This window comes from Gigantopelta aegis, chromosome 8 (assembly GCF_016097555.1).
Source record: "Gigantopelta aegis isolate Gae_Host chromosome 8, Gae_host_genome, whole genome shotgun sequence".
Lineage (NCBI taxonomy): Eukaryota > Metazoa > Mollusca > Gastropoda > Neomphalida > Peltospiridae > Gigantopelta > Gigantopelta aegis.
The window spans coordinates 16,154,614-16,180,079 of NC_054706.1; the positions used below are offsets into that span (position 1 = coordinate 16,154,614).

The 25,466-nt window shown below is 36.6% G+C and overlaps 2 protein-coding genes across 2 annotated transcripts in view; one reads left to right on the top strand and one right to left on the bottom strand.

Moving 5' to 3' along the window:
* The window catches only part of LOC121378271 (adenylosuccinate lyase-like), a 36,188-nt gene that overhangs the window by 3,546 nt on the left and 7,176 nt on the right, over positions 1–25,466 (top strand). Inside the window, exons 2-7 of the mRNA XM_041506354.1 lie at positions 4,850–5,053; positions 6,418–6,462; positions 8,662–8,741; positions 11,076–11,247; positions 11,783–11,829; positions 12,880–12,970. Of these exons, the coding sequence (XP_041362288.1) occupies positions 4,850–5,053; positions 6,418–6,462; positions 8,662–8,741; positions 11,076–11,247; positions 11,783–11,829; positions 12,880–12,970 (639 nt within the window). The remainder of the gene's footprint in view (positions 1–4,849; positions 5,054–6,417; positions 6,463–8,661; positions 8,742–11,075; positions 11,248–11,782; positions 11,830–12,879; positions 12,971–25,466) is intronic.
* Positions 16,093–25,439, bottom strand: LOC121378272. Its single transcript, XM_041506355.1, has 3 exons — positions 24,962–25,439; positions 19,324–19,560; positions 16,093–18,742 (listed from the first exon to the last, which is right to left on the bottom strand). The coding sequence occupies exons 1-3, from the start codon at positions 25,077–25,079 to the stop codon at positions 18,480–18,482; spliced, it is 618 nt and encodes a 205-aa protein (XP_041362289.1). The 5' UTR covers positions 25,080–25,439; the 3' UTR covers positions 16,093–18,479.

A 25,466-nucleotide genomic window follows, 5' to 3' on the forward strand; every position in this document is an offset into this window, starting at 1 on the left:
GTGCCAAAAAAAACTTTATGGAATGTACAAAACAGATTTAAGTTTTGGATTAAATTACTTAGTTATTTAAACCTCATGAAAATTTATTTGGATGTTGACAACAAACCTTGTAAGATAAACAACAGAAGCAACAGCACAAACATGAAACAAATGTGGAGTTTTTTCTGTTTACATTTTGTCAGTACATTGTACAAGCTTGTTATATAATGTGACATTTTCATATTTTGCAGGTTGAAAGTGTTGATGACGATGGAACAGAGCTGCGTTTCCTGAGGAAAATGGGGCAGCACTATGTCATGTCTGATGTATTGGACACCTCATTTTTTTTTCTCCAATAAGATCCTGGACATTATGCCTGTTCCAAGGATTTCTTTTAAAGACACAAATTGCCTACATGATTTCTGTTTAGTATTGGATCCCAATGATCAAATTACAAGTTTTATTCCAGTGAATGCCAACTATTTTTTCCTCATAATATTTCGTTTATTGTTTTTTTTTTCCCAATCATTAAAGTAAGATGTTATAACTTAACACTAACTGAGAGGCAATATTATCCTGCTGAGTATATTTACAGAGCTTCTACTTCCAATCTTTTATATTCATTATAAAAGTGAACTCGAAATATTACAAAGATTCAGTTTTTAAAAACATATTTTACGGTTTTCTGTGTCACAAGTCTATAGCATATATATACTAGTACATTGTATTTTTTTTTTTTTATTATTATTACTCAAGACAAGCTAACACATCCTAGGAATGATTAAGCCATTCTGTCAAATGGGGTCACATCAGTATGATTTGCAGTGTTTTATGATGTATTTTGGCATAATCAGTGTCTGTGTTATGCGCAGAAGGTGATTTGAAATAGTCTTTCTACTTCAATGTGTGCTATTGATTTTGGGTTATCATAAATGATGAATAAATCTATTTCCATTTACCATATTGTGTTCATTGTTGTATATGTCCAATGGTGTTAGTTTTCTTTACCTGGAAACTTTTTTTTTTTAATCTGCTGCTCATAACGGTGTCTATTTTACAGTGTCACTTCTAAACTTTAAGTTTATACACAATTTGGGTTTTTTGGTGTCTTCACATAGTCTTCCACTTATTCATGTTTGTTTTTGGGTTTAATTGTGAAATGACCTTATTTATTGTCAGTTACTATGCATCACAAGACACCATGTTATGAGCAGAAGATATGCATGTCTTGCTATGAAATGCTCCGTCAAGAGCAAAATTCTTATGTTCTTGATCTGCAAGTTATAAATCTACATAGTTTAGATATCAGTCAGTAAATTAGTGTCATTTCACATGATTTGTGCAAAGTTTAATATTTGACCTAGGTGTAACAGTTTCTGTACCCATGATCTGAGCTGTACTCGTATATTTCAGCATGAAGATCCACATATTATTAATGGCAGATACAAATTCTACTTTCATAGTAGAATACTATGTTATGTATTCACAATACCATCAAAACTGTGTGTCATGACGGTACATTCGAAAAAATTCATTATGCACAAAATCACAGAAATTAGGGTGAATTTGGATATTGACCTTGTGACCTTGAATTTTGACCTTTTACAATGAGAAACTCAGTGTTAGACACTCAGATCAATTTATTTATTACATGTAAGAATACTAGAATATACATTTTGACACACACACCCCTAAAAAAGAAAAATAAAAGAAAAATAATAAAAATAAATAAAATTGACATGTTTGAAATATTTACCCAAATAGGGCCCCCATACACTTGGCTGAAATCCACATCAATGTAATTACCTTTTATAAGGATGCTACACTAGTACATTTTCATTTTGGCTTGCTAAACTTATATATTTTGGGATAAACAGTAATTTGATGTTTTACATTATGGTCTCACTACACAGATGTCATCTGCCATTGAAACCCATGTTAAACTGCCCAACTTCAAGCGAAGATTGCCCATAGAACGGGTTCTCGTTGGCACTAACAACATACACCATTGCAAACATACATTATATAAGCATTTATTTTCACCCAAAATTGAGAACATTTCCGTCTCAGTTTTTTGCTATATGACCGCCTCTGGGTGTAGTACCGGTCCGAACAGGTGGTTCATTAACTGATTCACCCCGGCTGTCACTTGCGCTATATACCCATGTCCCAAAAGGTCGATGCACAATATTACAAAATAACATGGGCAAAATACAGCCAGAAGGCTTACCATTAAACATACATATTGTTTTAATTCTTCACCATTTCCTAGAAGTGAATATGTGAACCATAACATGTGCCACAATTAGGAACTATAGTGGACCATGATGAATGAACTCTCACCCGGAAGTGATCTGTGTAGTGAGACCTTTAAGTTAACTGCATTTAAGCAGCGTTATGCTTCCAACTCCGTTCGGTTTGTTTTCTCGTGCACGGTTCATGCAATCAACATCCGATTTGTTATCGTCTGCTTGTCGTTCCTTTCTGAGATTTTTCTTCACAGTTAGTGAACATTTTCATTAACAATAAAGATCAGACAAGTACCATCGACGTCCCAAACTACGTTCACCTAACAACAAAGACATGAATACGATATTTAGGGAAATATTATTCTACATTTTTCAGCTACGATATGTGAAACAAAATAGATTGCAACCAATTAACGTAAAAAATTAACAATGTGGATGTAAAACAAATCCATTCTAGTAAACAAAAGTGAAACGCCCTCCGGTAAACAGGAAAAAGTGCAACGTTTCTAACTGCGTTCAGGCGCATGCGTTTGCAAAAATTATGGTAACGCACATGTGCGATTCATCATTTTCCATTTTTAAGGCCACTACATAAACAAAATATGTTTCTTAACTACGCACAGTTGACAAAAACTTAATTTAATATTTTTTTTAAAGAAAAAATTCAAGTTGTCAAGCGTTCTGGTCCGGTCCGCGTTTTATCAACACACATCGCTAGCACTTGATGTCAATGCTGATAGGCATTATGTTTATGCCAGTGAATAGTTTATAAAATATAATTTTTTTAATGAATTGCTTCATAATTAACACAATTTATGCACTCAAAATTATTTACAATTGTTATGAATGGATTATGAATACTATTCACTATAATAGAGGCACAAAAATATAGCATACCTTTTGCAGATCGAATATAATAATTGAAAACAAGTTCTAACAACAGGGGTCTTAAAAATCATAAAAATGAAATGTTGACCTGGCACTTGTGAGGTCAGGTGACACGCACCGAATATTAATTCATCTTTCTCCGTTTTAACTCAATTTCTACAAGTCATGTGGACCCGATATCGGTAATTTTAAGGATTAAAAAAACGACTTAGTAAAATTAATCAGGGCTAGCTCTGGGTGAGCAATAAAATTCGCCAAATTGTTTATTAAACTTCAAAAATTGCAGAAATCAAGTTATTTTCTGAAAAATGTCAGTTATTACATAAAATTATTTCGCCAAATTAAAATAAAATTCGTAGTTGGCGAGTGCCAGAGCTAGCCCTGTTAATGGTTTTAGGGGTTTGTAAAGTTTTGTATTCAGATACTTACTTTTCTGAAAAACCTCATAAATGAACGACATGCCGATGATAACAAATCGGATGTTGATTGCACGAACTGTGCACGAAAAAACAAAGTGAACCAAATTTGAAGCATAACGCAGTTAGGGAGGTTGACGATAAGTATCTCAATACAAAACTTTTCAAAACCTTATTTTAATTAATTTTGCTACGTCGTTTTTGTTTAACTTTATGCCTTAAAATGACCAATATCAGGTCCACTTGACTCATAGAAATTTATTTAAAATGGAGGAAGATAAATTAACATTTGGTGTATGTTACATGACCTCATACTTGCTAGATCAACACGGCCAAATCATTTAGTTTTGATGATTTTTAAGCCACCTATTGTTAGAATGTGTTTTCAAATTTGAAATTCGATCTGTAAAAGGTATGCTACATTTGTGTGCCTTTACTGTAGTGAATATTATTTATAATCCATTCATAACAATTGTAAATAATTGTGAGTGTATAAATTGTGTTAATTATGAATCAGTTAAATATTTTACTAGTTCATTTATTTTACATCCACATTGTTAATTTTTTTATGTTAACTGATTGGAATTTATTTTGTTTCTTGTATCGTAAGTGAAAGATGTAGAATAGTATTTTGGTAAACGTAGTATCCGTGTTTTTGTCATTAGGTGAACGCAGTTTAGAACGTCGATGGTATATATCAGTATCGGGTTGTTTCGCCCATGATATATCCAGATTTCGTCCTGGATTGTTTCCTCACGTGTAGTTTTGTCCTCCAAAGGGGTCATTTCGCCACTCATCAGGGCTCGTGCTGTCTGTAGCCATTGGACACTTTTTACAAAAAAATAAAATTTGCAAGTGGCTAGGCATAACATTTTGGCTGAGCTAGCACTTAAGGTCCCTTGTTTTGGCTTCGTACACAATAAATAAAACATATCGAACGGTAATTTTTTTATGTGATATATTTGACAAAAGGTACTTTTTATTTCCTTCATCTTTTAAAACTTAAAATTAATATTTTGTCCAGAATTATGGAAAAAAAAAATATATACCGACCTGTAAACAGCGTTGTCTGCTTGTTATAGAAATTTGACAGGGGTCTAGGTGAGTAGACAAGTTTTTATTTTAATGCATATATATATGTATATGCTTTCCTATCTGTGGGAAAGGGCATCTAAAAGATCCCTTGCTGTTAACAAAAATCATTAGCAAACTTATGCGAGAAAGGCTTCTCCGATTCACACAGTTTGCGGATGATTTTTTTGGGGGGGGGGAAAGAAATAACAGACAATCCGAAAATAATTGATTTGATAATTTCAGGATCTTGGGTTAAATATAACTGATGAACAACTCAAAGAGCTGGAGAGTAATTTGGAAAACATTGATTTCGCCGAAGCGGCTGTGGAGGAGAAGCGCGTCCGCCACGACGTCATGGCTCATGTACACACGTTTGCATCATGCTGCCCTCTCGCGGCACCAGTCATCCACCTTGGGGCAACTTCTGCTTTCGTTGGTGACAATACGGTAAAACTGTTGTACATAGCTGAACCAAAAATGTACAGGGCTGAATTTACAAAGCCTTTTTTTCTTAAACTGAAATGTTTAAGCATTATAAATGTATGTAGTTACACGCGTGTAAGACAGAAACAGGTGTTTAAGCATTATAAATGTATGTAGTTACACGCATGTAAGACATAAACAGGTGTGTAAGCATTATAAATGTATAGTTACACGCGTGTAAGACATAAACAGGTGTTTAAGCATTGTAAATGTATGTAGTTACACGCGTGTAAGACATAAACAGGTGTTTAAGCATTGTAAATGTATGTAGTTACACACGTGTAAGACATAAACAGGTGTTTAAGCATTGTAAATGTATGTAGTTACACGCGTGTAAGACATAAACAGGTGTTTAAGCATTGTAAATGTAAGTAGTTACACGCGTGTAAGACATAAACAGGTGTGTAAGCATTATAAATGTATGTAGTTACACGCGTGTAAGACATAAACAGGTGTTTAAGCATTGTAAATGTATGTAGTTACACGCGTTTAAGACATAAACAGGTGTTTAAGCATTGTAAATGTATGTAGTTACACACGTGTAAGACATAAACAGGTGTTTAAGCATTGTAAATGTATGTAGTTACACACGTGTAAGACATAAACAGGTGTTTAAGCATTGTAAATGTATGTAGTTACACACGTGTAAGACATAAACAGGTGTTTAAGCATTGTAAATGTAAGTAGTTACACATGTGTAAGACATAAACAGGTGTGTAAGCATTATAAATGTATGTAGTTACACACGTGTAAGACATAAACAGGCTTTTACTGTATGATTAACGTAACTCATTTTCTTTCTGGGGGAGGCCCCCATACCCCATATTGACTGTGGTTGCATTCAATTCCATAGTACTATACCCAAAAATTTCTTTCTAGCAGAAACACTGATTCATTTAGTGTTTCCAATCATGAGATTACACATACTTTATATGATGTACATGTACCAGTATATAGGTTAAAGGCATACGGTTATATGAAGTAATGACTGATGCCTTTGTTTGAATTATTATATTAAAAACAAGTTAAAAGTGATAATGGGTAATAAAGAGAATAACCAACTCATTATGAGGAGTTAAGAATTATCTGTCCCTCGTGGATGAATGTTGTAAAACTCTTGCCAAAGGCTCATGTTTACAACATCCATTCACTTGGGACAGAAAACTTGTAATTCCTCGTAGCTCGTTAGTTCTTCTCTAAGTATCTAGATTTGGTCCTTTATGTTAATTAAATAATTTTATAGAAAAACTATTGAAATAGATCTGAATGTTTCGAGTACTAATCATTGATACAATGATACTGTGATAATGAACTTTCTGCATTTTCAGGATCTCATTGTGATGCGAGATGGTTTTAATATTCTGCTTCCAAAAGTAAGTACTGTGCCATAATTCCATATGATTTTCAGTCTTCTGAAATTTTGACAGTTACACTGTTCATTTATTAATAATTTACAATGTTAAATGAGAGGTTGGGGAGGGGGTGGGGGCAGAGCTTTAAATCTCACCAAGTTGGGCACAACAGGCTTTTTAGTGCACTGATGTTAATAATAGCTTGTAAAGAGTTGTACATATTCAAAAATGCATTTCACGTTATTTTAATCTAATTAAAGTTTAGCATTCTGTTAATTTCAGATGAATTGTTTAGAGGTTAGCATGTTTGTATTTAATTTGTGCTTGTTTGTTTTGGGCACATCCTTTATCGCCTCATCTTTAATGCAGTCCAAAGCCCCGAGGTTATAAAAAGTCTCTGTGTGTGATTTGTTTTTTTAAAAATGTGAGAAATATTATGAACCAAATTTATTTAATGAATTGTAAGAATCCACTTTTCCATTTTTTATGTCGTGCTAAAATTGTAATTGCAAATTATTTAATTAAGACCGTTAAGCACTGCACACTTAATTGAGTACAAGTTTTATGGTGGAATTTCATAAATGATTACGATACAGAGTCGCCTCCCTTGTACGTGTAAGTAATTTAATAATCCTTCAATTATCTTTCCATTCTATCGTTTTATGAAGCATCAAAATAACTACAAGTAGTTTAAAACATGTTGAGGTGTCCTTGCACAAAAAAGGTTTAGTTTCTGTCTAAACTATATCTCATAGATACAGGTCGCACACCAAGAATAAAGTTAACTAGTCATAGGTGGGCAGCTAGAAGGTTTCAGCATGTTTCACTGGTTGCCTATAGGTTCCAACGATCCAAATCAATTCCTGTTGCCGATAATGTTAACGTTTACTAGTAAATGATATAAGCAGCGTATCAATACACTCGGGCGATAAAAAGTATGCCACCTCACAAGAAAATGGGGGGTCACATACCATTTAAAAAAATTAATTAATGGTTTTATCAGCAACCCTGATTTTTTTCTGAAAATCACAGTTCCATTTGTGGGAGTACCCTGCACTAGTTTCAACCTCTAGTGTATGCTGCATAAAAACTGTATAACAAATAAAAGTGTATTTATTTATTGTCAGTGGATAATAGTATTTACACAATAATCATTGTCACATATTAATACCAATCACAGCTGCAACTGTTTTTACTACGTAAATATTTGACGGTGCAGATCGATTTTTGACAACAAACTAATTTCTTTGATACCATGCAATCTATATGAATGGTGTGGTCAGAGTCACATATAAAAGTAGTATAATGAAGTTCAAGGATCGAAATTAACCAGCAACATGGCATATTTGCATCGACCTCAGGGTTCAAAATAAACAATGCATCCGATACTTTGCAGTCCATTCATATCATTGTTCTCACTGCTATGATACAGTATGTGTATCTAAATAACACTCAGCTAATCAAAGGTTTGGTGCTGTGGTTTTAGTTAAATAAGATTTTGTGAAGAGACCTGGTAACCTAAATGATTTATTTTGATGCCTGGATTACCTAATGGATTGCGTGTAAGAACCCTAGTCTGCTGCTAATAAACGTCGTGGTGCCATTTATCCTGGAGAAAAAAATGTTTTGTTTCAAGTAGAAGAAAAAATAACCAACTTTATTGGTTGTAACAGTTTACAAAACACTTATCCCGTGGGTTGGTGTGTTAATTTCACTGTTGTGTCAGCAAAGATCATTACTGACTGAGAAACCACCCATGGCTTGGTGTGTTGATTTCACTGTTGTGTCAGCTGAGGTCATTACCAACTGAGAAACCACCCATGGCTTGGTGTGTTGATTTCACTGTTGTGTAAGCTGAGGTCATTACCAACTGAGAAACCACCCATGGTTTGGTGTGTTGAATTCACAATTGTGTCAACTGAGGTCATTACTGACTGAGAAACCACCCATGGTTTGGTGTGTTGAATTCACAATTGTGTCAGCTGAGGTCATTACTGACTGAGAAACCACCCATGGTTTGGTGTGTTGAATTCACTATTGTGTCAGCTGAGGTCATTACTGACTGAGAAACCACCCATGGGTTGGTTTGTTGATTTCACTGATGTGTTAGCGGAGGTAAAAAAAACACACCCATAGGTTGTTATGTTGATTTCACTGTTGTGTCATGTACTGTAATTGTGTTGTTTTCATATTGATGAGTTTGTGATGTTGTTATTACAGCTTGCCCGGTGTATTCATCGCTTGTCTGCATTTGCAGAAGAACAAAAATCACTTCCATGTCTTTCATACACACACTTACAGTAAGTAAGTTACTTCCAATGCAGCCATCTAAAAAATAACCCACACAATTTATTAGTTTCCATCCTCTTATTTTGTTATTATTAGATTTCTCTTGCATTCATTATCGTTCAAAGCTATCCAATTGGTCCAGTCATAGCAAGCCAATTTTTTTTAATTCTTGACCAACATTTCATGGAGCGTGTAATGACATTACTTTATATTGGTGCTATGTATTATTATGTAGTATTATTGTTCTAGAACAAAACAATAAAAAAAAAAAAATATAGTATTTTTATTTTTTATGTATGTTCAAATTTAATTTTAAGGATGTTTGTTATTTCTTTTGGGTTCATCAGGTTATGTGAACATTGAAAAAACAAGGCAAAATTTTCTAATCTTCAATATGAAATGGCTGTAGTGTAAAATGTATTAGATGTCATTCAGGGCTTCTAGAATTTTTATAAAATCCACTAGCCATGGGATCCGTTATTTTAAAATTTACTAGCCACGATTAAAAATTCACTTGTCCTACTTTACTTTAAGTTAATACAATTTTACTAAATAATAGTAAAAATTGGATATGTCGCCTAAAGAGAGAGATATATAGCTTAAAAACTAACATATGGGGGGGGGGGGGGGGGGGGCATGTATTCATATTTACAAAATAAACTTAATTGCAACATTTGACCCCAAAATGTCACTAGCCATTGGGCATGGCAATATTAGTTATTTACTAGCCCAACATTGAATGTCACTAGTCATGGGAGTGGTGCTACCATAATCTAGAAACCCTGCGTCATTAAACAATTTATGCAAGTACCAATATTCCTTACATCTGAAGTCCAAACAAGCCTTGGTCTTTTCCTCTTCACCTGTCCTCAGATTATTTGTTTGAGGACAGGTGAAGTATCTAAAAAGAAAACACTCCAGTTTTCTATTTAAACGTTTTGTAGAAGGCAAGAAATATTTTTATGACAACTTATAGTAGGCTCAAACTACCAATTGCCAGCACTTCTATGACTGTTCAACCCCTGCATTTAAGAAACTGACCACAGCAAAAAAATTGTCATAGAGAAAATAGTGTCCACTGCGTTTTCCACAGTAATTTTACCGTTATCAGGTTTGCAATTCTGGATTGTAAGTAAATTTGAATGATAAGTTTGTTATTTGTTTTGTTTGGTAATATGCTGTAAAATTTATTCAAACCAGTGTGGCGGTATTCATGGACTGAAAATGATTTAACAGTTAATACGTGAATGCCGTGTACAGTCAAGAAAAATGGAGTTGTAAGAGGATGACAATTTATCATATACAGAGTAGTCAGTCTGCAGTGATGTGCCAGTTCAATATTTATTTTTTAATTTATTACATCAAAGTGTCAGAATATATTTAATGCGATATAGAATAAAAATAATTTTCCATAATAACGGCATAATTTCTGTTAGGAAATCTATCACCAAGACTGAATGTTCCCCCTTCAAATCTAAGTAATCGTAAAAAAAAAAATAAAAAAAAAAAAATTATTAGGCCACTCAGCACCAGAAAATGGTAGCATATTTTGTCAATATAAATGATGGAGAAATTTGTATTTAACTATGGGAACGATCTCTCTTTATATATGTATATCTAGAAATATTTCATCATCAGGCTTGTAGGAGTGTACATGTATGTTGAACATTTTACTGAAAATAAAACATCCGAAATTCACCACAGCCACAGTTCAGCAATGTATAAGCTGTCATCCTCCTGCAAGCCAGTGGTCCGTGCAATGCACTTGCTATGAACAGTCAACAATTCAGTGACCTAGTTCAATGACCTAGTTGGAACTCACTTAATGCTGGATTGAGTTCAGCCAGACCCAGCAGAAAAAGTCCGCTAGACTGGTATAAGTGCTTCACAGTAAATCAATTGGCAACGTCGGGAATGAATCAAATAGTTCGCGAATGTTAACAAAACATTTTCTGTCTGAACTTTCGATTGGTAATTAACATGTATTTTCGATTGTGCCTGATGGCACTGAGTAATAACAGTGCAGTTACTGTTTTAATATTTACTTTTACACTGTTTTCAGTTAACAAACTATATATTTTATTTTTAACAGTAAGGAAAAAATAATCCAATATAGTTCATAGCAAATTTTGTTTAGCACAGAATGAAAAACACTGCAGTTGCAGGGTTTGCATTTCAGGCCCAACATTTGCTGCTAGTCTGATCACACATTACAACTCAATGCGACTTCCAGTCTGAGCACACCTATTGGGAGTTGGGGTAATTACAACACATCCGTCCAGTTGACCAACTTTCTGCTGGCATTTGGTAGTCTGAGCCTAGCATTAAACTCTCTTTCTCTGCAGGCCAGCCCAGTTGTCAACTGTTGGTAAGCGAGCATCGATCTGGATCCAGGACTTACTGATGGACTTGCGTAACCTCGAACGGGCTAACCACGACTTACGTTTCCGAGGAGTGAAAGGCACTACAGGCACACAAGCCAGCTTTCTCGCTCTGTTTGATGGTGATGTACAAAAGGTGGGATTTCTTCTCTTTATTATTTGTTTCTTATTTGTTCTCAAGATGTTGTCCAAACGATGATGGTTAGTAATTGTCTCCCTTGTTCTTTACAAGTGTTTCCTATTAGTTTTTTTGTCGATTGAGGTTTTTAATTTTTTTAATAAATTTTACCATATTAAATTTATCATAAAGTAAAATACATATATATATATATTTGTTTTTTTTTTCACATTTCATTTTGTATTTTATTTCTGAGTCAAAGTCCAGGTATATTTTTAATAATTCAGGGTGTTCATTCAAAGTAGGTGGCTAAGCTGAACAATATAATACAGTAATACAATATAATTACAGTAATGTAATCTATAAAATGTAGCCATTACAAAAGTTACAATAAATTCTCCATTCTGATTAAATTTGCCAGTTGCAAGCTTAGTTAGAGAAATATTCTTAATGCCTTTTCATTTCGCAAAGTTTTCTTCCCTCCATTTTAGTTTGTGCTACTCTTTTTTTTAAGTAATGAGGTTAGCTTGTGTATTATCAAGTTTAATTACAGGTGTTTGATCTGGATAAGCGAGTTACAGAAATTGCTGGATTTTCCAGGTACGTTCATACATGTAGTCATGTAGAATATCAGGTTATTACGTTTTGATTATTTGGCGATGCTTTTGATAACGGTATATTTACACCGTTATCGAACCGAGCCAAATAACTACAATATCGAAACGTAGTAATCTGATAGTTTTTAATCATGCAACCCCTTTCGTGTAACATTTTAAACTTTTTTCTGTAGAATCAACACAAGTTAGATATTATGCAAGAAGATGTAATTTAATCTTGCAGGAAGTGTAAATGAATGTTTGATAAATGAGCAAATGTCGTCATGAACAGAACTCATATCCTACTTACCTCATAACACTGTCCTGCACAAAATCCTTTTCCTACTGAACGTGAAAAATGCGTTGTCGGGGAACGTCATATCTGATGATGTCATTTTATATTGGTACTTTGTCTTATCAAGCGTTATTATTTATGGACCAAAAAATTATTCCACATAAAATACAAACTTTTAATGTTACTATTAATAATTATGTTTTAAATTTAATTATAAGGATTGTCTTATTTCTTTTACGTTCATCTTGGTATGAGAAAAATTCATTTGCGGAAGATTTGTTTTTGTTCATACCCTGATGAATGTAAAAGAAATAAAAACAATCCTTAACAAGAGTTGCTAGTTTAAAACTGCTGCAGGCAAAGTCATTTCAGGATTGTTTTAAGTAAAAAAATAAAATAAAAAAAAACCCCGATAAAATTAAATAATCTTGGTAGTGGTAGTAACATATTCTAAATGACTTTTTCACTGACTCAGTGTTATTCTTTAGATTTTAATTCAACAAATCAAAGTATTGGTACAAAAAATCATAATTCAAACCCTGAAAAAGTACTAACCATGTGGTAGTATTATTAGTAACTTGCTTACAAATATTTTTCAATTGAGTTGGTGTTATTCGTTAGCATTAGCTGTAGACTATAATTCAGCTGATCAAAGTACTGGCTTTAGTGCAACAATCAGAATTGCTATGTTTGGTATCATTTGCTGTGACTGCCTTTGGATTGTTGTTCAGTTAATCTTTTATCTTTTAACATTTTCAGGCAGTATTTGATCTGTGGTCAGACATACAGTCGTAAAGTCGATGTAGACTGCTTAGCAACGCTGGCCAGTTTAGGTGCCACTGCCCATAAGGTGAGTCACATTTTATTGGGTGAAGTTTTACTGTCATTTTCATTTAACTCAAACTGCCATTTGCCAGCACAGAGCTTGAACTTAATGACATCACCAGCAACATTTGCTGTTATTGTGATATAAATTACCATTGGTCATTGGCTGTACTGATAGTTGTTTGGCATCCAGTAACTGATCATTAATAAATCAATGTGCTCTAGTGGTGTCGTTACACAAAACAAACTTTTACCGATTTTATTTTAACTTATTTTTTGCTTATATCCAATTACGGTTCAAGCATGCTGTCCTGGGCACACACCTCGGCTATCTGGGCTGTCTGTCTAGGACAGTGGATTAGTTGTTAATAGTTAAGTGAGAAAGAAGAGGGTATAGTGGTCTTACACCTATCCATTGAGTCGTTAAAACTTGCTCTGAGTGGGAGCCGGTACCGAGCTGTGAACCCTGTACCTACCAGCCTTATGTCCGATGGCTTAACGATGACACCACTGAGGCCGGTTTTTACTGATGGTTGTGTTTTGCTGCTGGATAAAAAATATATTGCTGTCTGTTGAGTGGGGATGGTTTTACAAAATTTAATCTCTCTCTCCCTCTTTCCAACACATAAGGCTCTTGTTTGAGTTGACCCTACATTTAATAAATTAATGTGCTCTAGTGGTGTCGTTAAACAAAACAAACTTTTAACTTTGAAATTGATTCCCTGCTGAAGCATATTATCAGATCATAGATAAATCATGTGTACTTTCGGTGTTCTCGCAGGGTATAAAATTAAAGGGGTCACAACCCCCTGTCTTGGTTACTCTAAATTTTGGACGGTGAATATGCTGACCCCATATTTTGCCTCTCAATATCTGGTTGAAAAAGGCTGGTACCATGTATAAGTCAGTGTTCTCGCTGCTCCATTTAAGCGGGGCGGCCCGTCCTGCTATTGCATTTTGCCGTCCTCCTTTCACGTCCGCCCTCCTTTATTTTTCTGCGCCCCTCTTTATTTTCCAGCACTCTACTATATTTTCCAGCACCTATCTGTGCTATTTCCAAATGCACACTTTTTTCCACACATAAAAAACCCACAACAATCAGTCTGCCCACTGGACATCAAAGGAAACGAGCCGCGTTGTGTACGAAAAAGCAACTGACGAAACATTTACGACGGTTACCGTAACATAATTTAATAGTATTTTTAACAGCCTCTATTTCGATGAAGATGGGAATAAAAATTTAAAAAATCGACATTAGGGGATTACACAAATGTCTTTTTTGTTTTTCGTATATCTTGAAATCTTTATTAAAATAATAATATTAAAACTTTGATTGGTTCAGCAAAACCGGAACTGCCCGTGAATATCAGATCAATAACATCTTCGGTTCAGTTAAAAGACGAGTCTGCTTGTATTTCGTATAAACTTTTTGTAATCAAAATAAGGAGTATGTCTTTCCACAAAGTCTATCAACACACAACAACATGGTAACCACCAAGCTCTCCCCCCCCCCCCCCCCCCTATTTTTTTATCTTTTTTTTGTTTTGTTTTGCTTTTCGTTGTGTTTTTTTTTTTTTTTTTTGAAGGGTGTGGTGCTGCGCGGCCGCCCTCCTTTAATTTTCACCCAGCAAGAACACTGTATAAGCCAACTCAATTTTGAACCAGATTGGTGAAACGATCAATGTACAAATATTATATTTTAATAAAGGATTCAAGATATTTGAAAAAGAATAAATATTCATTGAAGTGAACTCCTAATGTGGGATAACATTGTTGTGTTGGTCTTTTGTTGTTTTTTTCAAATGAATCGATCGCATTGATATTACTAATATAGTTTTGTTTTGGGGGTTTTTTTGCCAGTAGATTATGATTAATAAAAATAATCATTGTGCTCTAGTGGTGTCATTAACCAAGACAAAACAAACTCTTAACTCTGTTTAAAACCAAATGATTTATTCAGTGTAAAAAGTTCAAAGAAACAGAACATTATGATAAGTACATATACATACATATCATTACCATCGCAACAATTTACGTCATTTGTGACACAACATTTTATTTACCTCATTTAACAGAATGCTTCCCTGAGTCACAAATCCATTTGTCATTCTGTCCACTTGCCATCTTGTATGAGAAACGACACCAGTAAAGTGGGCCATTTAATGCAGATGACATAAATATACAAACACGCACAACTGACCAAGTTGTTATCCTACTGGTACATATATGTTGTTGTTAACACTGTCAGCTGGTATTTATGTCCTGTAGTTGGTCATATGTCATATTGCTTATTCTGCCATCACATAAGTAATTGTAATTTGACAGAGAGAATGAATTACATTGTTTGTAGGGTTGTTGTACTGACACTACATGTACACAGAGGGATGTAGCTATGGTGTTTTTTGTTGGGGTTTTTAGGGGCGAAATGTATCCCAGTGGCAAAGCGTTCGCTTGATGCACGGTTGGTCTGGGATCGATCCCCGACAGTGGGCCCATTGGGCTATTTCTCGTTCCAGCCAGTGCACCACGACTGGTACATCAAATGCTGTGGTATGTGCTGTCCTGTCTATGGGATGGTGCATATAAAAGATCCCTTGCTGCTAATCGAAAAGAGTAACCCATGAAGTGGTGACAGTGGGTATCCTCCCTTAATATCTGTGTGGTCCTTAACCATATGTCTGACGCCATATAACTAAATAAAATGTGTTGAGTGCGTCGTTAAATAAAACATTTCCTTCATTTCCTATGGGTTTTTTATTAAATGAAGTAAGGTGATGATGATCATACTGATCATACACTCAGACCTTTACCCAGGATTTGTTTTAAGGTGCTTGCATTTTTACATTGGCCATGCAAGGAAATGAAGGGGTGATTAAGGGAGTGGGTTAAGGGGACAGTCCTGAGTTTACAGCCACTGTAAAATGTTTCCCACCAATAGAGCCTTTTCGATGACATAATATACAAATTAAATAGAGAATAACTAGTTAATGATGTCGGATATCTGCTGTATCCTGTGACGGTAAGAATGGGAAATTACGCGAGGCTCTGCCGACGTCAGGTGTATTCATTCATTTCCTACAAAAATCATTCGCCCATCTATCATGTTAGTGCATGTTATTCTAAAAAAAGTACGGTAGTCTCCTTTTGGGGGGGGGGGATATTTAGATTGTTGTAATATCCAGGAAGACATAAAGGAAAAAGGATTGTCTTAGAACATAACTGACAAATGGTACCTGTATGAATTGAGGATGAAGATGCTACAATCAGGAAATGAGTTGAAAATGTTACATCAGACTGGTGTGTGAACGCCATCTTGTTTTCACTGAAGTGGTCACTAATACTCACACAGATTGTTTCCTAATCAAACAAATGATTTAAATTGAGTTACAGTACTGGAAACCCCAGACCAAATCAACTCCAAACCATAACGAGTGCGTATATCGGTAGAAAAATTTTAGGCTTTTACACCAACTTCGTTCTCATTACTGTTCTAACCTATGTCCTAGACAAGACAGCCCAGAGAGTGAGGTGTGTGTGTGCCCAGTCACAGAACTAAAGTACATGTGTAACCCTTGCCTACCAGACCATATCTCGCACTAACCATATGTAAGTCTTGATATAACAGATCATCTCTCACACTAACAATACCGGTATGTAAGCCTTATTATGACAGCCTAGATAGTAGACAACACGAAAGTTTAACCCTTGCCTACCAGACCATCTCTTGCACTAACCATATGTAAGTCTTGATATGACAGCACAGATAGCAGACAACACAAACGTTTAACCCTTGCCTACCATATTATCTCTCGCACTAACCATATGTAAGTCTTGATATGACAGCACAGATAGCAGACAACACAAAAGTTTAACCCTTGCCTTCCAGACCATCTCTTGCACTAACCATATGTAAGTCTTGATATGACAGCACAGATAGCAGACAACACAAACGTTTAACCCTTGCCTACCATATTATCTCTCGCACTAACCATATGTAAGTCTTGATATGACAGCACAGATAGCAGACAACACAAAAGTTTAACCCTTGCCTTCCAGACCATCTCTCGCACTAGCCATATGTAAGTCTTAATATGACAGCACAGATAGCAGACAACACAAAAGTTTAACCCTTGCCTTCCAGACCATCTGTCGCACTAACCATATGTAAGTTTTGATATGACAGCACAGATAGCAGACAACACAAAAGTTTAACCCTTGCCTTCCAGACCATCTCTTGCACTAACCATATGTAAGTCTTGATATGACAGCACAGATAGCAGACAACACAAACATTTAACCCTTGCCTACCATATTATCTCTCGCACTAACCATATTTAAGTCTTGATATGACAGCACAGATAGCAGACAACACAAAAGTTTAACCCTTGCCTTCCAGACCATCTCTCGCACTAACCATATGTAAGTCTTGATATGACAGCACAGATAGCAGACAACATAAAAGTTTAACCCTTGCCTACCAGACCATCTCTCGCACTAACCATATTTAAGTCTTGATATAACAGATCATCTCTCGAACTAACCATACCGGTACGTAAGCCTTGTTATGACAGCCCAGATAGTAGACAACACGAAAGTTTAACCCATGCCTACCAGACCATCTCTCGCACTAACCATACTTAAGTCTTGATTTATATAACAGATCATCTCTTGCACTAATGATATGTAAGTCTTGATATGACAGCCAAGATAAAGGACAACTCAAAGGTTTAAGCCTTGCCTACCATACTGTCTCTCTCACTAACATACTTAAGCTTCAACTAGTCAACCCAGATTACGGACAGCACCATAGTTTAACCCTTGCCTAACACATCTCTCACACTAACCATACGTAAGCCTTGTAGTTGTTAGACAACATAGGTAGCAGACAGCACCATAGTTTAACCCTTGCCTAACACATCTCTCACACTAACCATACGTAAGCCTTGTAGTTGTTAGACAACATAGGTAGCAGACAGCACCATAGTTTAACACTTGCCTAACACATCTCTCACACTAACCATACGTAAGCCTTGTAGTTGTTAGACAACATAGGTAGCAGACAGCACCATAGTTTAACACTTGCCTAACACATCTCTCACACTAACCATACGTAAGCCTTGTAGTTGTTAGACAACACAGGTAGCAGACAGCACAAAAGTTTAACCCTTGCATCTAACAAGAATGTACACCACTTCTGCCATTCATTGACTTAATTAGTAACTCATTTTTGGCTCAAAATTTCAACAATATAATTTTTACAAGTTACTAGTTTATGCAGTGGTTATTTTTTTTCAATTATAACTTTGTTGAGGTATTGAAAGTAATCATCCACAGTAATTGTTGCATCACCAGAAAGACTGGCATCTCCAGTGATCAAGTCGATTTTCAGAAGTAGCCTTGTTAAATATTGCAATCAACACGTCCTTAACCAGGCACATCTGTACCAGTTTTTTTTTTTTTTTTCTAAAACAAGTTTTTAAAAAGTTACTAGGATCTGTCATTGCATGGCTGGCTGTATGGTAAACATGTCTCTATTATAGCAGAATCGTGCTGTTCTCTTTCTTCAGAGCATTGAGGATTTTCTTCACAGTCTTCCGATCTGTGTCTAGAGTGGCGGCGAGTTTATCCTCCTTGATCAGTCGAAGCATTGTGTTGCCATCGATTCTGTTCTCGAATATCTGGTGGCACACTTGGTCTGGCAGGTTGTGCTTGCGTGCCCACATCATCATGAAGCTGACTGGGAAATGTGCTATTCCTTTTACCCATTCTGCAGTCTCAAAGTGGTAGGCACCTGAATCTGTTGATACGGTGATAAATTAAAGGTGATAAATTAAATTAAATAAGTACGGTCTAAGTATAGCTAGCTTTTACAGTATATACAATGAAATTGGTCCCACCGCTACCTTTTTTAAATAAAGAAATACCAACAAGTAATGTTGTGACATCTACAAAAGTTGATAGATATAAAGACTTAGACTTTGATAGTTATGTTTACTACCCCCCCCCCCCCCCCCCCCCCCCCAATTCTGGGCATAGGTTGCACAGTCTTCTGTTTAGTCGTAGGATATTCAAAGGTTAGTAGTTTTTGTTTTAGTTGAAGAAACATACAAATAATGAAATTTAAAAAATACCTAAATGTAGACCCGTACCTAATCTCATCCCCTCTTCCCCGTAACCCCCTAGCAACTTAAGGGGCTCGGTTTACGTGCAGTTATTTTGCCAACCTTCTGAAAAAATCCTGGGGAAACACTATGCTGTCCCAAACCCGCCCACTGACCTTGCCAGAGATGGAGCTTGGGATAGACATGCTTGAACATTAATTGGACATAGGCACATTATCGGAGTTTACAGACAGACGGTATAAAGATGTACACTTACGTCCATCGTCAAATTTAAAGCTGGTTTCCCATTTGCAGCCTTTCGTCTGGCAGAGAAAGACTTCAGTGCCAAACGTCTCCCCATTGGCCCTGATTCCGGCCTTCTCCTCAAACCTGCCAATGTTTTTCTCCCCACACTTGACACACGCTGCCAGTCCGCTGTTGTAGAATGCTATCCTGCTGGTGTCTGTCTGGTCGCCCGTCGAAAACTGATCCTTCCAGATGTCGAGATTTGGATCTTTGAAATAATATTGGAAATGAATATTTAATAATACATTAATAACAATGTATGTTCTTTCCAAATAGTTTACGAGTAGCACGGATAAACGGTCAACAGTACGTTAAACCTTTTGCAGGCTTTTTCAGTATTAGAGGTCAAATGGCCTCAGATTACAGTTATCTTCCCATTTGGTTGCCCAAAATCCGGAAATTTGACCGCACAAGTAGTCTGCTGTTTGACTGTGATTATTTCATGGCAGACAGCTATGAAGTGGCAACTGTTTGACTGAAGTGACAGGGGATAGCATGTAGTTTGTAAACATGTGTAACTTGTTGACATTGAAGACTTGTTTGTGGTAATTCCGGCCCATGCAAAAGTAGTGCTTTTTGTGTAAAATGGGTGTACTCCGGCCTTGTTTAGAGGGTGTGTCTGTTTAAACCAATATGCTGGGAGAAAGAGCTGGACAACAGGGGTTGTCCTTTTCAGGGTATGTGTCCCCCATGCAGGCAAAGGTACATACAAAACTTCACGGGCCTGCTGATATTAATAAAAATGTTATAGCCACTAACGCTATATAGAAACATATAGCGAAATTAATTGTGGTCTGAGGCCAACTGAGACCCTGGTCAGAAATATCAAACAGAATTTTTCACAGCGTAAGGCATCCATATTACCGTACCGTATTACCTATTCATAATTCTTTAATGTGTAGTTCATATTCATATAATATATAAGTATACTTTAAACACGTGTAGTCGTTTTGTATACGATGTCCCTAGTGTGCGAAACATTCACATAAAGAGCTGCATACTATGGAATTTATTATAACTTGGTCTATTAGTATAGAAAGTGAATTTTGCAGATTATATATAGGTTTTGTATATTAAAAAAAGACAAAAAACAAAAACAAACAAACAACAGATAAAGGATATATGGGACCTGGCCTTTATTTGTAATTTTAATGTTTGATATTGATATTTTCAGACTTTCATTACTCATTATTCTGACACATTAATCTTGTGATTTACGGTATACATAAAACTTAAATTAAACAGGCGAACAGTTTGAGGCCAGAGTAATGGGGTCATATTTGGCTGGCTCGTGACCATTTTACGTGGATCAAAGTTTGAATGTGGATTTCAAATCTTTTGGACCTTTAAAATAAAATGTAGCCCCCATGTATCTCGCGAAAGTTCCAGCCAAATCCATGGTGGCTGCCGGCGGTCATACTGGAAATCAAAAATCGTCATATCTCTCTTAAAGGGACATTCCTGAGTTTGCTGCAATGTTTAAGATGTTATCGACTAACAGAGACTTTTTGACGACTGTAATTACATATAAAATATATTTTTCTGCATAAAATATTAGTGTCTGTATATTAAACGTGTTTCTGATCGTTCTGATATTTGTACTAGGTTAAATTTAATTTTATTTCCTAAAAACTATTTTTTCGTACGTACGAAATTATTTGAAGACAAAATCTAGTTTGGGCTTCTTACAAATATTAAGACGACCAGAAATAAATTGAATATACAGAAACTGATATTCCAAAAAAGAAAATATATTTAAAATGTAAGTTAAATCGTAGAAATATTTTATTAGTCGGAAACATCTTATAATGCGGCAAACTCGGGAATGTCCCTTTAATATGTGAGTAGGAATCACGAATAAGGTGTCTATTCCATTTACATTTACACTATTCTTCTGGTGGTGTTAGTTTGCAATTTGAGGTCATCGTAACATTCAAATTCAAGATGGTCCGTTGTCTAACATATTGATAATTAAAAAACAGCGGAACTCTTGCATTATTTGGGCTAAATCATAGATGAAGTATCGGCTAGAGGTAGAGCCGAACAAAAATTACAAACGTACAGCCTGTTCACCAGTTGACTGAAGGTCTGTTATTCCGAAATTAGCCCAACCCTATAAGTAACGGACCTGTAGGATAGAGGGATGTCCCTGATTAACCTCCAGAACATGTACGAATTTAAGTTCGTTTTGCAGCGTGTGTCGGCGGATTCCAGAACGGTGTGTCTATGTGAATGAATACAAGAAACATATATAGGGCTGAATTTATGAAGCCAGTTTTTCTTAAACGCAGGTGTAAGACATAAACAGGCTTTGTAAATTCGGCTCATAATCTTACTATAAAGGAGAGGAAAATATAACCACACACACACCTCCCCCCCCCCCCCCAAAAAAAAAAATCAACAACAACAAACAAACCATTCTTTATCTTTTTTCTTTTCTTATAAGTTATTACTATTAAATAATTTAGGTTTTGGGGATAATTTCGATTAGGCCATAAACTAGCTCAAGTGGCGCCATAACCGTAGTACGCTAGACACGAAAATTGTCATATTCTAAAAGCTCCTGAGGTATCGTTGACAACCCCCCCCCCCCCCCACACACACACACACACACACACATATATATATAGACACATTTTTCCTTTCAAAAACTAGAACTTGTTTATAAAATGTTATTGCATTCAATCATTTCAACTTATTTTCGTGCTTATATCCAATTAATGTTCAAGCACGCTGTCGTGGTCACACGCCTCGACTATCTGGGCAGTATGTCCAGGACAGTGGGTTAGTGGTTAGTGAGAGAGAAGTCGGTGCAGTGCCTTACACCCACCCATTGAGTTGTTAAAACTCGCTCTGGGTGGTAGCCGGTACCGGGCTGCGAACCCAGTACTTACCAGCTTTATGTCCGATGGCCTAACCACGACACCGGTAATGTTTCTAGACGTAGCTGCTTTAAATAGGGTTTAATTTATTGACAGTGCTACAAGAAGCTGTCCTTGTGCCGACCTAGCCTACGATGTACTCCTATTCCATGCACGAGTAAACCACGAGTCACTGGGGTCACGACTTTGTGGCATGATGATAAACCATCATAGCAAGCATACGTGGTTTCGCATACCAAACAGTGTGTACCTGTATTCACGGTGTGTAGATCTACATGGGAGACGGTGATTAATTTATACTAGCAGACCGCGTAATAGTGTCTCATGAAAGGAAAGGAAAGGAAGACAGTCAAACCTGGTTTATCGGCCACCTGTATTAAACAGCCACCTATGATCAGAGGCCACGTTTTTTGGTTCCCAAATCATCTAGTACAGTATAGACTAAGGGGCGGGATTTATAGCCCAGTGGTAAAGCGCTCGCAAGATGCGCGGTCGGTCTAGGATCGGTGCGCGTCGGTGGACCCACTGAGCTATTTCTTACTCATGCCAGTGCTCTACAATTAGTGTAACAAGGAAATGTTTTATTTAACGACGCACGCAACACATTTTATTTACGGTTATATGGTTAAGGACCACACAGATATTGAGAGAGGAAACCCGCTGTCGCCACTTTATGGGCTATTCTTTCCGATTAGCAGCAAAGGATCTACAGACAGGATAGTACATACCACGGCCTTTGATATACCAGTCGTGGTGCACTGGCTGGAACGAGATTGTGTAACAAAGGCCATGGGTGTGGTATGTATTATCCTATATATGGGATGTTTTATGCAAAAGATCCCATTCTGCTAATCGGAAAGAGTAGCCCATTGCGAGGCGTCGGCTGCTTTCCTCTCTCGTCTGTGTGGTCCTTAACCATACGTCTCATTCCATATACAGTAGAATATCGTTGGGTCGAACTCGAAAAGGTCGAATACACCAGAACTCTCGAACCAAAAAGGAAGTCCCGAATTACACGATGTTGACCGAATGGTTAGGTCGAATTACCCGATGGGTCGAACACCGACCGGGTTCAACTGTAACTGTTATTAAAATGTGCCGAGTGCGTCACATAAGCAGCAAGGGACTCTTTCATATGCACTTTTCCATAGAGAAGACGGTACAATTGAAGGCAATCGATCGAATGATCCATCACACCTTAGGCGAGGTGTCTTAACAAGTAACTGATGAATTAAGATACAAAGAGAAACGAGAAACCGCAGACGACATTTTTTATTAATCTTTGAATAACGGATTCAATGCATGTAAAGTCGTATTTAATTTTAACACATCTGAGCTAAGAAGCGTATTTTTTATTATTTTTACTAAGACGTACATGTTTCAAATTAGAGCCCAAATGTAGCTCCATATCGCAAGCCAATGGACGCTGGCATGGTTGGATTCAGGGGAATGGTACGAATACCTTTTTTAGACATTGTTACATCCCTTTGTATTTTGCCAGTGTATAGTCATGTCGCACTCTACGTCCAGCACTTAATAATGTGTTTGTTACATTGTGAAGTGAATGCTCATGGATACCTAATTTGTGTCAAAACATGTAAGGAAACGTTGATTATGGATATACAGTCTACACTTAACCTGTCAAAACCGATGGTTCTAAATTTTGAAACAGGACTCTCTAAATACCGGACCCTGTTTAAATCGGATACATATTAGGTCTCCGGAATGATCCAATTTAGACAGGTTTCACTCTTACTGTATGTCATAAATGTCGGACTCATGAATCAGAATCTATTGCTATAAGAGGCCTTAAAATATGTCTAAAAAACAGTAAAAACAACTTTTCGGCGAAGGGTGTGGGTCGCTCTGGACTTAACCCGGTACCTGTAGCCAGAGCCGGTTTAAGGATCCGCAGGGCCTGTAGCACAATTAGGCCTAACAGCGGGTCCCCCTTCCCAAGATATATATTTTGCAACGCCCTCGGGGAGAGGGGGGGGGGGGGGGGGGAATAAATGTACCACCGCGGGGACCGTAGCATGTCGTGCTACCTGTGCTAGGCCTACTAGGATAAACCGGCTCGGCCTATAACCCCTGGGCCCCAACTTTAAGATGAATCTCACGACTTGAAACAATTACGGGTTGACATTTCTGTTGTACAAAGGTCACTCGTTAGACAAATGTACCACACTGTGGTTGTACCTGCTTTAGTTAGTGTAAAGTATAAGTTACTAAGTAACTGTATTACGCAACAGCGTAATATATATCTCTTAACATCTTGACCCAAATGTGCGTTGAGGTAGTATGCAGAAATTGGTGGTGAAAATCCGCTGTAACTGCATACAGTAAAACATGCTTGTTCAATAATTCTCTTCCGACGGTCCCGCCCTACAACAGAAGTGTGCGAGCTAGAGGCGGTGTCCCACCCCAACCACCACCACCTCTTGAGAAATTGGTGGCACATGGTTAGTTATGAAAAAAAAAGTCAAACAAGAAAATATGTTATTTACACCTACCTGTCTGTAACCATGTGAGTTCTCTAGCTTTTGTGTTACATAATATTTTAGCATCTGTTAAAAAATCATTGCAAAGTGAAAACATTTCAGGCCAAATTTCTATCGACATCACAGAAAAGCGACATACCATATGCTTTATAGCCCAACAACCTTATTCGTTTTTAAAACGTGTATTATAATAATATAATTTAAAACTGAATGGTAGACTACAAACCGTCTTTCTCGGTAACACGTCCCACTGGCGGCGATGTTAAAACTGCAGACTTCGCCGAATACTGAGAACTTTTACGTTTATGTTTGCCAGTTACAAAACAAGATGAAAAAATATTCATCGTGACTGGATTCCAATTTCTTCAGTGCAGTTGTTTCGAGCAAATCGTAAAACTTCACACCACGTTCACGGTGCAGTCAGCGATGAAGGAGGTCTGCTCTTAAATGACTGACATTGGATCAAAAGCGAGAACTGGTTAAGAGTTTTTGCCAATGTGGATTAAACAGGTCTACGTGACAAGGGCCTACATACAATCTCCGAAATTCCACGAATTCTCTTCGGGGAATACCGTAAAACATTGACCATCGGTCGGTGTCAGTTGACGCAGTTAGCGTTAAATGTGCATCTGTGGTAAACAGTTACGTTGACGTTTTTCGGTTACGGACTGCTCGTTTACGTAAACTGTGACGTTCTAACGGGTCATTTACGTATCCACTTGTGTCTAGGG